Source organism: Raphanus sativus, chromosome 2 (assembly GCF_000801105.2).
Source record: "Raphanus sativus cultivar WK10039 chromosome 2, ASM80110v3, whole genome shotgun sequence".
In the NCBI taxonomy this organism is placed as follows: Eukaryota; Viridiplantae; Streptophyta; class Magnoliopsida; order Brassicales; family Brassicaceae; genus Raphanus; species Raphanus sativus.
In genome coordinates this window covers 37,743,583-37,758,985 of record NC_079512.1, presented here as the reverse complement: position 1 = coordinate 37,758,985, position 15,403 = coordinate 37,743,583, and the positions used below count along the sequence as shown (strand labels likewise).

General features: G+C 34.7%; 2 protein-coding genes across 3 annotated transcripts; one reads left to right on the top strand and one right to left on the bottom strand.

Moving 5' to 3' along the window:
- Window positions 1-2,546: 2,546 nt before the first annotated feature.
- On the top strand, window positions 2,547-4,984 carry LOC108842448 (cytoplasmic tRNA 2-thiolation protein 2). 2 transcript variants are annotated; one of them, XM_018615366.2, is made up of 8 exons: window positions 2,547-2,683; window positions 2,837-3,128; window positions 3,199-3,550; window positions 3,645-3,731; window positions 3,871-3,992; window positions 4,079-4,163; window positions 4,247-4,644; window positions 4,741-4,984. In XM_018615366.2, exons 2-8 carry the CDS (start codon window positions 2,839-2,841, stop codon window positions 4,787-4,789), a joined length of 1,383 nt encoding a protein of 460 aa, XP_018470868.2. In that variant the 5' UTR covers window positions 2,547-2,683; window positions 2,837-2,838; the 3' UTR covers window positions 4,790-4,984. The 2 variants fall into 2 exon arrangements, with proteins under 2 accessions (XP_018470868.2, XP_018470867.2); XM_018615365.2 differs by having other exon boundaries at window positions 2,832-3,128.
- Window positions 4,937-10,212, bottom strand: LOC130508262 (BEL1-like homeodomain protein 2). The gene is made up of 5 exons (XM_057003657.1): window positions 9,857-10,212; window positions 8,453-9,631; window positions 7,157-7,548; window positions 6,634-6,694; window positions 4,937-5,588 (listed from the first exon to the last, which is right to left on the bottom strand). The coding sequence occupies exons 2-5, from the start codon at window positions 9,494-9,496 to the stop codon at window positions 5,055-5,057; spliced, it is 2,031 nt and encodes a 676-aa protein (XP_056859637.1). The 5' UTR covers window positions 9,497-9,631; window positions 9,857-10,212; the 3' UTR covers window positions 4,937-5,054.
- Window positions 10,213-15,403: the final 5,191 nt, after the last annotated feature.

Here is a 15,403-nt window from a genome sequence, read left to right as displayed (position 1 = left end):
ACTGCAAACCGAAAACTTCACCGGAGACAGGTATCACCACCACCGTCACCGATTGAAACGTCGTCGCTGGATCAAACAAGTCACTTTACCACCGGAATCAACCGGAAACTTACAACAAACACCGGAACTCACCTCCAACAACAGTATTGGAGATATAGGGAATCCGATAGCTTCCACCCATACGCCTGAGTTCAGAGAGCATTCATCTGTCTCACCGAGATCTCCTCCAAACTAGGCCACCACACACGAGACGAAACACCGCACAGCGTGAGCACTTCCAATGGTTCGGTAGCCGGCGACCACCACCGACAGAGATACGGCGCAGCCCCAGAATCAAAGTGCCGGCCATCCATCAAAGGGAGAGATGCGATGCCGGAAGCTAAAAAGAATCGACGAGGAGAGACCAGGAAACGCCTCTTCCTCCCGGCGCCGAAGAAAACGAAATAGAAAGGGATCCGAGTGACCCTTCCGTGCCGATAACCACATACAGGAAAGAAAATAACACAGAAGAGCCGGACCGACGGTGGCGAAAAGAACCAACCCGTCGGCCGGAATTGCAAGCAATCGGTGGTTTCTAGTGATGGAGAGCAATCGGTGGTTTTCTAATGATGGAACAGAGCAACTTTTAGAGAGAGAAATTTTTTTATTAAGAATTATAACTGTGAGTGTTACCTAAGAAAATTAGTTATCTATTTTAGTAGGAATCATAATCAATTTTATAAGTTCTACAAACCCCACCAGCTGTTAATCTAATCTTTCTGTGGTATTGTTTTCTTGTCTTTACCCCGTAAATTTAGCTTATGTATGTTAATCATGTCTTGTTTTCTTTCTTTAGATTCTTTACCTTTGCCATTTCCCAAGACCTATTATTGGTTTTAAATTGTTGTACAGAGCATATACATCGATTCTAATGAATAATCTCAAATGTTGCATGTTACACACACAAAATGTTATGCTCAGATTTTAGATCCGACAAAACTGAAGCAGTAGATTTAGTCGGTTGAATCAGCCACATGTAAATAGATTTGCCATTCATATTTAAACATTTAATGATTTGTTGATATTCCGTGTTTTCTTGACTAAACTGATTTTCCATGTTGTAAAAAATAATATTATGTGTTATCCTATAGTATTTTCATATTTTGTAATTACAAAAGTACGCTTATATCAATAGAAGATAACATTGCAAAAGCTTAGATCAAAAAGGATAGTAAGGCGAGTAACTATAAACAGGTCCTCTTATATTTGACTTTCATTTTTAATGCTGATCGTCGATTATATGTTATCAGAAAATATGTAAAAAGTATACGCCACACCTTATAAACCAAAAGGGAAAAGTTAAGACAAAATGATTGTAAGTGACTTTTAATAAATTGTTTAATTCTTATTATCACACGATTCTTGATCTTAGATTGAATCCATTATTACACCATTCCATGAATCAATTTTCCTTCATCTTTCGTCCATTACATGTATGCATGCATTATATGTGCATTGGCCTCATTTGAAAAGAGTAGGGTTCTAACCAAACTTGTCGCTCACGAGACCTCAACACCATCATTTTGCTTTGCTAGTATCTCTGTACACAAAACCATATAAAACCAAAATACAAAAAGGAAAATCAGAGGAGAAAACAGTGGTATTATATATTTAATGTTATATTATAGAAGTGTATTATACTATCTAATCCTTTAGAATATCTTCCAACTAATGTTAAAAGATGGATCAATCATTTATAATTCACACTATATTAACTATCTGGATCGAAATCTAAATTCAAACTGACTAAATAATGATAATTTAGTTCAAGAGAGAATCAATTTGAAGACATATATAAGATACATGAAAACTCCAAAAAAGTTTATTACTAAGCTACCCCAAGACATAAAGTTTGCTACCAAACGTTCCACTATAATCTTGTATAATATCACCTATTTCCAAAAGAAAACCTTTTTTCGTAATATAGTGTGTTTATCTCTTATATGCACTCTTACTTATTTCCTTAAAACTTTCGTATCATTCACTAGTCCTCTTTATGCGTTTTAATGAGAAAATAAAATATCTCCAAATGTTCACAGGATGTGGACAACCAATAATATTTGTTCGTATTCTTGAAGATAGTGATTGTCACATTCTTTTTGTCCACTCGTCTCATTAGGGGTCTAGGTGGCTAAAACAAAAACCATAATGGTTTAGTTGAATCAACCCTCCTTTTTCAATACTGTTAAAAGTGATAGTAGCGATCGTTAGCATAATTGATACTAGCGAGCCAAGTCATTATTTAACAAAACATAACTCATCAATCTGCTATTTTAAAAATAACTTAGCTATTAAAAACTTTCTTATATACTGACTGTGGACAATGACGAGACCTAAGTAGAATCCAACGTTCACTAGTCATTATTCTCCCGGTCGCAAAGACAGCGAGAACATCATCCCGGTATAGGAGGAAAAAAACAGCATGCAGTCTGATCATACCGGACGAAAAAACATAAATCTGGGCTTTCAATATAATATTTGATGAGCCTTTAAAATATATCTGGGCTTCTATTAAAAGCAATACTTGGGCCTCTCCCCTCTGTCTACCAAGGTTTTACTATTCTCCCTTTCTTCTTCCTCTACGACGGAGACTGGAGCTGCTGCAGCTGAAGCATCGCGGCGACTCTCTTCCCACCTGAAACTGGTAATCCACCACTAGCAGAAACCTAGATTCTCTTTTCCTTTTCTGTATACTTCGTTTGATTTAGGATTCACTAGATGTGTTTGTTTCGATTTTGAATCTGAACAATCTCTTAAGAAGCTCGTTAATGGCGGTTACTGTATTGTCTTAGCTTAGAGATGGCTTGTAATTCATCTGGCTGTGAGTCCGGTTCCTGTGGCCGTGAGAAGGAAAATGGAAGCAAGGCAGAGGAGGAAGTTATTGGTGCTAAGAAGGAGAGTGTATGCCTCAAGTGTAAATCCAATGAGCCGATGACGTTCGGCGATGGTGGCTCAGACGACGGAAGATTCTGCGCGGATTGTTTCAGGAGCAACGTCTATGGGAAGTTCCGTCTCGCTGTTACTTCACACGCCATGATCACTCCTTCAGATAACGTTCTTGTTGCTTTCTCTGGTGGCTCATCTTCCAGGTTTTTGGCTCTCTTCCTTTCTTCTTGTATTTTAGTGTTTGTATCATCTAAAACGTGTGTGTTTGTTTAGGGTTGCTCTTCAGTTTGTGCACGAGCTGCAAGTCAAGGCTTTGAGGAATTACGAGGCGAGTCGTGATAGGTCTTTGCCTGTGTTTGGTGTTGGTGTTGCGTTTGTGGATGAGAGTGCTGCGTATCCTCCGGCTCTTTCCAGTGAGATGGGGGATGCGGTTGCGTGGGTGAGGTCCACTGTGTTGAGTATGTCTCCACCTGAGAAGGATCTCCATGTTGTTCCTATCGAAAGCGTGTTTGGTTCAGAGTCTGTTGAAGCAAGGGATAGGCTTGTGAAGCTGTTGGATTCTGTTAGTGATGAGACTGGAAAAGAAGACCTTTTGCTGCATCTCAAGATGTTGTCTTTGCAAAAGGTTTGTTTCGCTTTTGTGTCTATTGGGAAATATATAAAAAAAGAACCGGCTTGGAGATATCTTTGATCTAATGTTGTTTGATGATTGTTTTTAGGTTGCTTCTGAGAATGGGTACAACAGGTTAGTGGTAGGATCATGCACGTCGAGACTCGCTTCCCATGTTCTTACGGCCACTGTCAAGGTTTGTTCTGCTTACTCTGTCCTGTAAACTTATATTTTCAGGCTTGAAAGAGAACACAATTGTTACATCAAAGAGCCTAGATATTTAGACTACATTCATTCGATCGAAGACTTTGACTTTGCATTTTCTTTTGAGACAGGGACGAGGTTATTCACTATCAGCAGATATTCAGCATGTTGATGCGAGGTGGAAGGTTCCCGTTGTCCTGCCACTTCGAGATTGTGTTTGGCAGGAAATAACTAGACTCTGCCATTTGGATGGGTTCGTATATTAACCGAGTTTGTCAATATTCTTCGCTTTTATTTTTCAACTATTGTATAACATCTAACCCATTATGGTCAGGACAGTCTAAAGACTGTGGAGTTGGCTCGGGATCAACATCCTCAATCCGGAATCAATGACTTGGTGTCTTCATTCGTTGCTCTGTTGCAGGTGACAAAAATCAACTTCTTGGTTTCTTGTAGTCCATCATTAATCTGGTTGTTATGAGCATACTTAGTTATGTGTTTGCGCAGGAAGAGAATCCATCACGGGAGTGCACAATTGTACGAACAGCTGCAAAGCTTACTCCGTTTTACTTCAATAAGATTCCTGAAACGGACGACTCCTGTGTTCCTATGGCTACTCAGAGGCGTCTGAAGAAATTCAATCTCAAATATGACGGTTCCATGACTACAGAAGCATTCTGTCCCATCTGCAACGGCCCACTAAATGATTCTGACTCATCGGATTTGAATACTTTTGAAGGATGCCATGATTCTGATGCCCTTTTTGCTGCATGCTGTTCAAGTTGCCGGTTCCAAATACTTCCACAAGATCGTTCATCTCTTGAGCATTTCGGCTCCTTACTACCACATCACATGATCTCCCAAGTAAAGCATCATCAAAAGTTTGACAGTCAAACATATCTCAGGTGAGCATCTCTAATTAGTCACATGTCATTGCTTGAGCCTCTTGAAACCTTTGGTTTAACACTATTGTAACGTTGTTTTCCAAATTATTTTTTCAGGGAGAAGATAAAAGATTGTTTGCTCTTGGACGATGAAGAGGCTGTCTGAATCTCCAATGTTTGTGTTCTTTCAAATATCATCTTACCGGCTTGCTCGAAAGGCAGAGAGAAACTTTTGTAATGTTTCTATATATGCTCATCTCACGATATTACATTATGCTGTCATATTGTTTTTCTTCTGTTTGCAAGAGGAAACTAAAGTATTGTTGTGACCTGTGAGATAGTATTAAATAGGTTTTGAATCCATCGGTGTGACAAAAGAATAAGAAAACTATATAGTAAGTTAATCAAAGAAATGGAGTAGCAAAACCGAACTAAAACCCACCAAAATCTCTAACGCAGAAAGAGGCGTTCTTATCCGGCATATTGCCAGCATGGCGTAGACCAAGCGTGAGTGATACGTCACCAGTAGGGTTTGCACCAAACCTTATAACATTATCACCATCCATTTCAGCATCATCAAATCCACCAACACCTTGCTGGCACGTTGCAACCGCAGAAAAAGCGGCTGAACCACCGTAGTTAGAGACTACTGCGGCGGCGGCGTTGGAGTAGGAGGAGGATGAAGGGTCGTTTTCGTAAGCATTGATATCGGCAGCTGATCTTAGACGTTGGCCTGCGTCTGGTGGGGTTGCAGCTGTCGTTGGAGTTTGTGTTGTGGTCCGAAGGGCAGTGAAGTTGCTTTCATTGTTGTTGGTTTTTGTGCTCTTGTCGTTGTTTTTTGTTTCTTGATCTTCTTGTTCGTTTTCTTCTAATCCTTCTTCTCTTTCTTTTGATTCTTGTTGATACATCTCTTCCACCATTGGTTTCCATAATCGAACCCTAGCATTTATGAACCAGTTTGATACCTGAATGAAAAAGACAAAAAACGTTTACCAAGTTAATAATTATAAATTGTGGGCTCTTTTTTGTTTGTCATTTGGTTATTAAATGAATGCAAGAAATTGAGGGTTTCTTCGGGATAATTGAAAGCTGCAAATTTTGATGTACTTGAGGGAAATGGTCCCTTTTGAGTCTTTAATGTCGATCGCTTTCTCTTTCATAAACATACGCTCTCTCTCTCTCTTCTATGTTTGTAATAATAAAAATAACGAATCCCAAGAAAAGTTACTCGTGAGTGGAAGGCTAAACACATGGTCTCCCTCTGTCATATCTAACCAAACAAAGGAAAGAAACAAGAGATTTGTCTCAAGTTAGTTACTAGTTACGTAGTCTATTCAGGAAATAAGTTAGGTTTATCGTATCTATCTTTCTCCTGGGATGTTAACTCATTATTATAAACACTAACTGTTGTTTGTTATAAATTATCGTTTGCAAGTGTATGCAAAATGGTAACCGAGTTCTATTTCTTGTTTTTTTTTTGTTTATACATCGTAAAGTTTTTTTATAAACGGAAATCATATTACTGGTTATATTACTAGCTAGTTTAAAATGCTAGGATCATGTTTATGGAAGAAGAAAAATGCTAGTATTTTATCAAATATCTAACAAACGCAAACGACTAGCTAAACGAGACTACTCTTTCTGTTTTTGTTTATAATTTTCAAACAAATACTGATATCATGTATACTAACGCAAAGGAAAAAACATTCATGTATATATGAATGTATATGATATCATGTACTTGATATCAAATACTAGATATCATGTACTTAAGTCTACATGTTACTACAAGGTAACTCATTAGAAGTGAACACTCCGATCACTATCACCAGTTGTATATATAGTAAAACTATCCACGATTTCGTCTAACACTAAGATAATCCCCAAACACAACTTGATTAAAGATAGCCAAGTATTAAATTAATGAATACTTTTATTTTATTGTGTTAATGTATCTAATATAGTATATATATGGAATATATATTCCCTATAACATAATTTTAGACTGACCTGATTTCTGGATAAACCAGTCTGACGAGCCAAGAGGTGCTTATCTGCATCGCTTGGATACCTGAGAAAGAGACCAGAAAATGACATCACTCTATCTTTGCCCTAGATTCAAACTAATTTTCTTTTTTCTTTTATATTAAACAATACAATCAAGTATATGCAAGAAAAAGTACAGGCTTTCTCCTCCTTTTTGCCAACAAGGGCGTGAGAATCTAAGAGACAAAAGAAAAGCTGATGATTACATTAGCATAGATCCAATTGTTTTCCTTCTTTAACTTAGATTTCATTTTTTCTGTTTTGTTTTACTCATAAAGCAATTGACAGAGAGGTGAAAGGTACAGAAACACTACTCTTTTGCTTTATTTCCATTTTTTCGATAACTATCACTAACAATAAAATAGCAAAATTCCACAGACACAAAACTAAAGAAAGCTGTGATGATATAACAGGAAATTAAATACTTTAACGCAATTGATTAATAAGGAATAATGAAAAGTATAAGATAAAAAAAAAATTGACTTACGGGTGGAGGAAATGCTCGAAGAGCCAAGCTCTAAGGATATTAACGGAGCGTTCAGGCAAACCGCGTTGTGGCCGCCAAGCTTCTTGTTCCATCATCCCCATTTGATGAAACGCACGTTGCTGACGCAAACTCTGTTCTAGCAAACGCAACCGCGGCGTTTCCCCTTTAGTTAATCCAAGAGAAGATATTCCGGCTGCATCTTTGTCCCCAAGAAGTTCACAGCTATGTCTAAGCTGAGCTGCCACGGCATCCTTAAGGCATCTAAAATGCCTCGACATAGCCTTTTGAGCCAATGCAGTGTATGGTATCGCCGCGCCGTGGCCCATTACAATGTCAAAAGAGTTCACAACCATCTGCATTTGCTCGCAGTAATGGTTGTACCGTCTGTCCACCTGCCAACAAAATAAAACTATACAATATACAGTCCATACATAATATAATATTACTTTATCTTTTTTTTTGACAAGTAATATCCCTTTATCTTATAATCAATGTTATTTCTAACCTTTGTGCTATATATTCACGTGATTAATAATTGTGTAGAGACTTTCTCATGGGGGGGGGGGGTATATTTGTGTACAAGTTCCATGGAATAAAATACTAGTATGTCACTAGTTGTGTACAAGTATATAATGATAAATAAACAAATGTCATTAGTTATGTTATGTTCATATGAGATAGTAAGAAAACTTAAAGGGCAGATAATATACTCCAAAAGTGTTTGTTTTCCTAGCAATAGTCCGTTTTATCGTATCCTCGAGCACAAAAATAAAATAACTCCTTTAGTGAAAATAAGATAAGTCAACTAAACAATATAATAACTCAATTATGGGTAAAATAATTGAGTAACGTTAAGGGCTAGTTTTAGGACGTCGGAGGGAGTAGCTTACATGGAGATGGAAACGCCAGTTTAATTAATTGCAATGATTTTTCTTTGATTAATCGACTCCACCAAACTTTAAGCATCAAAATTCTCTCAACAAAACCTTTTAATACGATCCCAACACAGTAATAAAATGATTAAAATTTAAACTTTCTAGTATAAATGATGGTATGATTGCGTAGTCAGACTAGCAAAACGATGGAACTATGACCAATTCTAATAGATTAATAGAGACAAAACAAATATTAATCAATCCAGACAGTATCATGTTTCTTGTCTTTTTGTAATAACTCATTGGATTAATGGTGTATTTGACTTAAACAATATGATTTTTATGGAATTTCATGTTATCTACGTAAAATGTGTGAATATCACTAAAAGACCAAGTCAAGAGATTGAAACCAAAGGAGTACCTCTTCAAGCATGGTGAGTAGCTTCACTTTCCTTCTTTGATGCTCAATCCGATCAGAGGCCGATAGAGGAGGATGTTCCTTACTTGCTCCGGCCGACGATGGTGAACCTCCACCTCCACCACTACTGCTATCGTCGCCAGCACTAGTATTAGGGTTTGAATTGTTCTTAAGTTTGTTTTTCTTAGAAAATCCTCTTCCAACGCTACAAAACTCCTCCAACAACTCTTGAGCTGCCTTTGTGTACCTTGAATTTCTCAAGATAGTGACTGCTCCTACGGAAGAAGATGAAGAAGCAGCAGCCGGAGATGATAAGAATTGGTTTGATACTTGATGATGATGATGTTGAGAGGAGTCAGCAAGAAGAGTCTTGAATTCATTGAATTGATGATGAGATGATAAGTTGCTTCCATGGTAAATTTTTCTATACTCTTCGGCTTTTGCTGCTGCCTCTAAAGACGACGAGAGAGATAAGGACAAGCCTTGCCCACCGCTGTTTTCCACGTGGACGGTCCCGATCTCGGTTTGTCTGTTGTGATGATCGGAGGAAGGCTGCCACGTCAGCTGTTGGTGAGGAAGCTGATGCATAGACATAGTATTAGTGTAGCCTTGATGATGAGATGGATTTGGTAGTAACATGTGAAGAGTTGAAGAACCGTGGTGGCTCCTTGTGGATGGTGGTTGTTGCGGTGGCGGTGGATTCATTAAGAATAGCCGCATGGCGGCGGCTGAATCCGTAGCATTTATGGCCGGAATATTCTGATGTTGCTGCTCAAGTAACTGTCTATTTAACCGGAAAGATTGGGAGTGGTCAAGATCTACTCCTCCTCCACCACCGCTGCTTCTGTGGAAATTAAACATCTCTGATAACATTCCGGCAGGTTCGTAGACAGGAATCCCACTTCTAGGGACTGAGGATTCCTCGTCCATCTCTCGTATCCTTTGATGTTCTTGCTTTAAATTAGGAGAATCTGATTGGTCGAATCCATTAGAGAAGTTGAAGATTTCTCCTTGGTGTTGTTGATGATGATGATAATCTTGGGACATAGAAATAGCAAATATAGACTTCAACAGAACTGTAGTAGTAGGAGGTGTGTTAGGCTTTTAGCTATTCCCATATGAAGCTTTCAATCTTCTTCTTCATGATATATATAAATAGTATATCTCCTTCTGCCTCGGATCCTGTAATGATTCAAACAAATCATTTGAAACATAACTAAGAAAGAGTGAGATGATCAACTAGGTCATATGCTGTTATATATATATATATATATTCTGATCAAAAAAATATATATATATACACACATCAACTGATGAACAAAATAACACATACAGAAATATATATTTACATATCTATAGATATGCATGTATCAGATGCAATAGAGAGAGCAGAGACGAATAGGATACCTTTGGACTTTCCTGCATAGAAAAGAGAGAGAAGATAAAATTGAACTTAGGTATCGTTTTCTCTAGCTCTCTCTCTCTCTCTCTGGCTTTCTCTTTCTGGACTCTCCTTTTCTTGTTTACTTTGTTACTAAGAGTTTGCTCAGGAACTCCTTAAATTAAAATAAAACTGATTAGTCTCTCACAGAGCAAAAGGAAGAGAAGAAAAGATATGACGGAGAGAAGTCACTCTCTCTTCTATCTTCTTTGCCTCCTTTTTTAGCCTACCAATCTTCTTAATTAGTTTTCTTACGTAAAATATTCTACTAATAGTTTTTAAATGTAATAATCCACTGACATAATTAACATATATTTATATAAATATAGTCTCTGAAAAAACTTAACTTCAGTGTTTTCGTTCTCCGATGAAGTATTTTATTTTGTTAACATATAATATAGTACGATATATGATATTTTTTTATTCACGGAAACGTCGGCTGCCATCAACAAATTTAAGATGTTAATTTTGGAAACAAGTTTAAAAAGCAGTGAAGGAAATTAAATAGAAAAAAGAGAGTACAAGGTCATATATCTCAATGATACGAGCCACCACCATAAATATTAAATAAAATATGGACAAATATATTTAAGATACTGCCATATTTATTTCCCATTGTAACCTCATCTGTCATTTTCTAATTACGCTAGATTTACTCGCAGATAGGGTTAGTTAGGTCTTAGACTCTTAGTTAGGTCCATTCAAAATGGGTCCTCTTTGTGCGTTACATTCTTTCTCCTCATATTGCATACCCTATAGTATCAATCATTCTTAACCCCAATAGAAAGATGTAAAAACAAATCCCAGTATAAACTAAAAACCAACATAAAAGATAAATCCAAATAATATTTTAAATGCAATAGTAAGCTTATAATATACAACCGAAGATCAAATTAACTTTCCTACAACCGATTATGATTCATTAAAAGTCGTAATCACTATTCCAAGATAAATGAGTGTGTCATAATCAACAGATTCTAAGTTCTAACCACAATTTAGTCATCTAATTAAAGACTGCAATCGACTTTTTCCATTGAACTGAAAACTTAGATACATATCAGTTAGTACTTTTAAATAATGAGTACCGGCCCTAAGATAAGATGGATGAAACATTTGCCTCAAGTCTATATTTTTTTTGAAAAATTCATATATAAATAAATAAATTTCTAAATTTATACAAAAAAATTTCAGCCCTAAAATTTATAAAATCTTTATTAGACTGTTTATATCTCGAAATTTCAGGATCGACCCTGAATTCACATGATATCGCACGTACATAGGGTCAATTGTTTAAGATAATGAATTTTCAAAACTAGCACGACCAAAATTATCGTAACCATGCATGAAAATGCTAAAAGTTACCAACCTATCTATCCAACTTGCTTTACCATAGATCTCGAAGAGGCATAAATATTTTGCTACTTGAGGTTGGATATGATGTAAGTAGGAAAGCATGAGGACAACGTAATGAAACACTGACTAAAAATTTTGACATTAGATAAACAATGAAAAATAATGAAATATGGAGTTTCGGACGCACCTTACGTGCTGTTCTACAGGTGTGAAATGTTGGAGGAAGAATATGTTGTTCTCGATGCGTTTTAAATCTTTGTGTGCTAGTAAAATCTCGGTATTTATTGGTGCAAAAAAAATAAATTTACTATCAAGATTGACATCTGGAATTACGGATATGGCATATGCTTTTTTGGCTTAAGAAATTTTATTTTTTTCTAGATAAAAATGTATTCCTATAAAAAAAAATCGATTTTTGAAACTGTTATAAATAAAAGTCTAAAGGTTGTAAGATTAATTATTCACATAATAATTAAAAAAAAACTAAACATGTATTTGCTTTCTTCAAAGTAGATTCACGTTTGTTCATAACAGAATAAGATGTCAAGTTGCTCAACAATGCTTATATCAGGGAAGTTAAAAAAATAATGCTTATTAGGGGAGGGTGATTGGTCATAGAGATAGATGTTACAAATGTTACAAATAGCCAAAATTTAGTCTAGAGTAATATATGTCAAATAATCAAATTTTCTTTTATATAAAAAAATTACAGCAACAGAAATTCTAGAAAACAAAAAAAAAAGATTGTAGAAAATTTTATTTTTAGAGCAAATAAGTAGTGGTTTACAAAATTACTGCAAAAAAAACTTACAACAAAAAAAAATCTACAATTAAAATTATACAACCAAAACATAAAGGTATGTCTCATTTCAATCACCCCTTAGATTTATGTGAGGATAATTTATACACTGAGATTTAAGTTCTCACGGGGGATTCTTGACGGATTGATGTAGCGATTAATAAATTATAAATCAAGCAATATGGTAGATCATGTCCATTAGAGATAAGGATTTAAACGAGCCAAAACAATATGAAAATTTGAAGTGAGCACTAACGGAGGATTCTTGACACTGATATGTGTGAATCAGAGTTCTACATCTTATACATCATGTGCTAAGGGCATCTGCATTAGTGAACTCCATGGAGAAAAGTTCATCAAGCATTTTTTTATTATTTTTTTTTCTGTCTGACTTTTTTTTTTTAAAAAAAAATTATAATCGAACCAATCGCTTGCCGCCACGTGTCGTGAAACCCGCGTAATAGTCATGAACCGGTTCACTAGGAAAAGTCTCGCAGGCACAGGTTCATGTGCTCCTTTTATTTTAATATTTTGTTTTTTTTGGAATGCTGTGAACCCCCAACAAAAGCCTTCAATGCAGATGGCCTAAGTGATAAAAGTAAATAAATTGATTCTTCAAACTTTTAGCAATGTAACTTCCTTCAAATCTTTTGACTTTAATTTACATAGTTATATGGATATTGGGAGTTCTTTCTTAAACTGAAGACTTATTTCGTATCACGTATGTCTTACTAAAAAAGTAACAATACTAAATTTGAATTGTCGTGCATATCCCACATACGAATAGAGAAATATTTGATATTGAAATGAAGGTTATAATAAGTCCATAATGGGATAAATAATTAATGCAAATGACGAAAGCAAAAGTGTAAGCCCACTTATACATTGTGATTTATATAATGTGACATGACACCATGTTGGAATCTATCATGTCAAGATCATATCAGCACGCCAATACTAGTTAACTTTTATTCAGTAATCTTTTTAATAATACAAGTGCCTTTTCCTCGGTAACATACATATACACTCATTGTAAAAGAATTAGTCTAATGTTAAAAGTGTCGACTACTCCATAATTATAATAAAGAAAAATATTATTAAGTAATAATAAAATACTCCCTCTGATCCTACATATAGGATTTTTTGGAGTTTTTCTTTGTTCTACAATATAAGATTTTCTATATTTTAAGGTAGTTTTGTATATTTTTGAGGTTTTTTTTATTAAAAGTTGAACTGATTAAATTTTATTGGTAGACAGTTATTGGAAAGTGTGTAAGTGGTATAAATAATAAAATAAAGTGCAAATAATTATTATAGTCTTAATAAACGTGAAAAGTGTAGAAAATCCTATATTTAGGAACAGAAGAAGTACAAATGAATCTATTCTTTGTAACCCAGTATTTCGAAATCTGAACAGAACACTCAACCGAACAGTTTACCAAATCACTCGATTTTTTGAGTCGATTGGGACGAACCGTATATTAATAAATTAATTAGTTTTATTATATGATCATATTTTAGTTATTAAAAATATAAAAATATATATTTTGAAAACATTTGGAAAATACATAACTTTAATTTTATTTAGTTTTATTTTCATTTCACATATAAAATATCAAAAAAAATTAGACTATTTAACAATTTTGTAACAATTTAAGAATTATAAAATATAATAAAAATATATACAGATTTAAAATCCTTAAGGATTCAAATATCTAATATATATAGTAAAATTAAAATTTAAACCCAAAATAAACCAAAAGTATAACATAAAATTGTAGTAGATTATCGATAGCAAAAATAAACGAATACCAAATCATATCAACTAGTTTTATTAACAGATTCATAATCCACATGATCATATTATCTTTTCTTTTAAACTTTAAAACTAACTTCTTAATTTAAATACAAAACATATTTTAATAATATAACTGAAAGTATTTAAAATAATAATTAAAATTATATATTAGTTTAACCGGTGTCTAGTTCCAAGTTTTACTGATTTTACGAGTTTTACCGAATTTTTAAATAATATATTTTAAAAAAAATTCAAACTGAATTATATACCGGATTATCGGGTTTATCAGTTCAGTCATAGGTCCAAATCGAATTTCAAAACATTGTTGTAATGTGATAAAATTAAAAGGAAAAACTATGAAACGTTCAAATTTTAGCAAAAGAAAAAAGAAAGATGAGACGTAGGTAAAATTTCATAGCTCATAAGATACGCACTTTTTCAAAAAAAAAACAAAAAACATAAGATATGTTCATGATTTTATTTCTAGCTTACTAACGTTTTTTTTTAAAAAAAGTTTTTTTTTACAAACCTGGAATGACAATTGACAGCTTCTTCTCTCCTACGATATATCTTTCTATTTTTGATTTATTTTTCTTTTTGAAATAAAAATGGTTCTCTTAAAATATAAAATTGGAGTTTCAAAAAAAAAAAAGTTGATCGGGTGAATCTCTCACATGAATTCCACCCTCCGTTCACACGTACGCACAAACCATCCTTTACGTGCCGAACCTTCCTTTTTTCGCACCTGTTGAGAGGATCTTCTTCTTTAGGCATTTATACTCTTTACCCACCAAAGCCAACTTGTAATGGCTCCTATTGCTCTGCTTTATAATATCTTCAATGGTGCCAAGTCTCTTTAACCTTCGATATGTTTATTATTATTTTTTTTTGATAAATATATGTTTATTATTTCCTTCCATTTTATACACGTTTCTCCCTTCTCTATCTCACATAAAACATTCATCATAATCTCCATTTTTTACTCGATTTCTTACGCGTCTTTTACTCTTATAATTAAGCAAAAAAAATCAGACTTTTCTATGTAACATGTTTATTACTGAAACCCACAACTTGGTTATATAAATACTTGTTACAATATATATAATAACATTACCTTATTTTAGAGTATTTTATTACATATTCATATATCTGATGCAATAGATTTCATGTTGTACATATAATGGGTTTTTTTCATGGGTACAAAAAAAATATTGGTTCCATATTGTTAATCGATCAGCACTTGAGCACATCAACGTTTTGTGCCTAATCTACTGACTAATTAATCATCGACCCTTGATATGATTAGATGGTATATGCTTCCAAATAGTTATAATTAAAGCCATGATCACTTCTTTGTCTGAAGGAAAAATATAAATAATAATATCCGTCTTCTCTCCCTCTTCTCTCTCCTCTTCTCTCCCTTCCATCTCTAGATTCAAAAAGCTTCAGATCTGATTTGCTCCGGTGCTCGGGGGCTCTGGTCTTCCGTCCGGCGCTCGCGTTAGCCCCGACACCGGAGGCTCCCCTTTCCTCCCTCTTCTCATTTTCTTTTTGCTCTTCCGA

Coding starts and splice junctions, on each gene's coding strand:
- LOC108842448 (XM_018615366.2), top strand. CDS start 2,839: ATGGCTTGTAATTCATCTGGCTGTGAGTCCGGTTCCTGTGGCCGTGAG. Junction 3,551..3,644: donor AGATGTTGTCTTTGCAAAAG/GTTTGTTTCGCT, acceptor GATTGTTTTTAG/GTTGCTTCTGAGAATGGGTA. Junction 3,993..4,078: donor AGACTCTGCCATTTGGATGG/GTTCGTATATTA, acceptor TGGTCAGGACAG/TCTAAAGACTGTGGAGTTGG.
- LOC130508262 (XM_057003657.1), bottom strand. CDS start 9,496: ATGTCCCAAGATTATCATCATCATCAACAACACCAAGGAGAAATCTTC. Junction 7,549..8,452: donor TACTCACCATGCTTGAAGAG/GTACTCCTTTGG, acceptor TTTTGTTGGCAG/GTGGACAGACGGTACAACCA. Junction 6,695..7,156: donor TTCGAGCATTTCCTCCACCC/GTAAGTCAATTT, acceptor TCTCTTTCTCAG/GTATCCAAGCGATGCAGATA.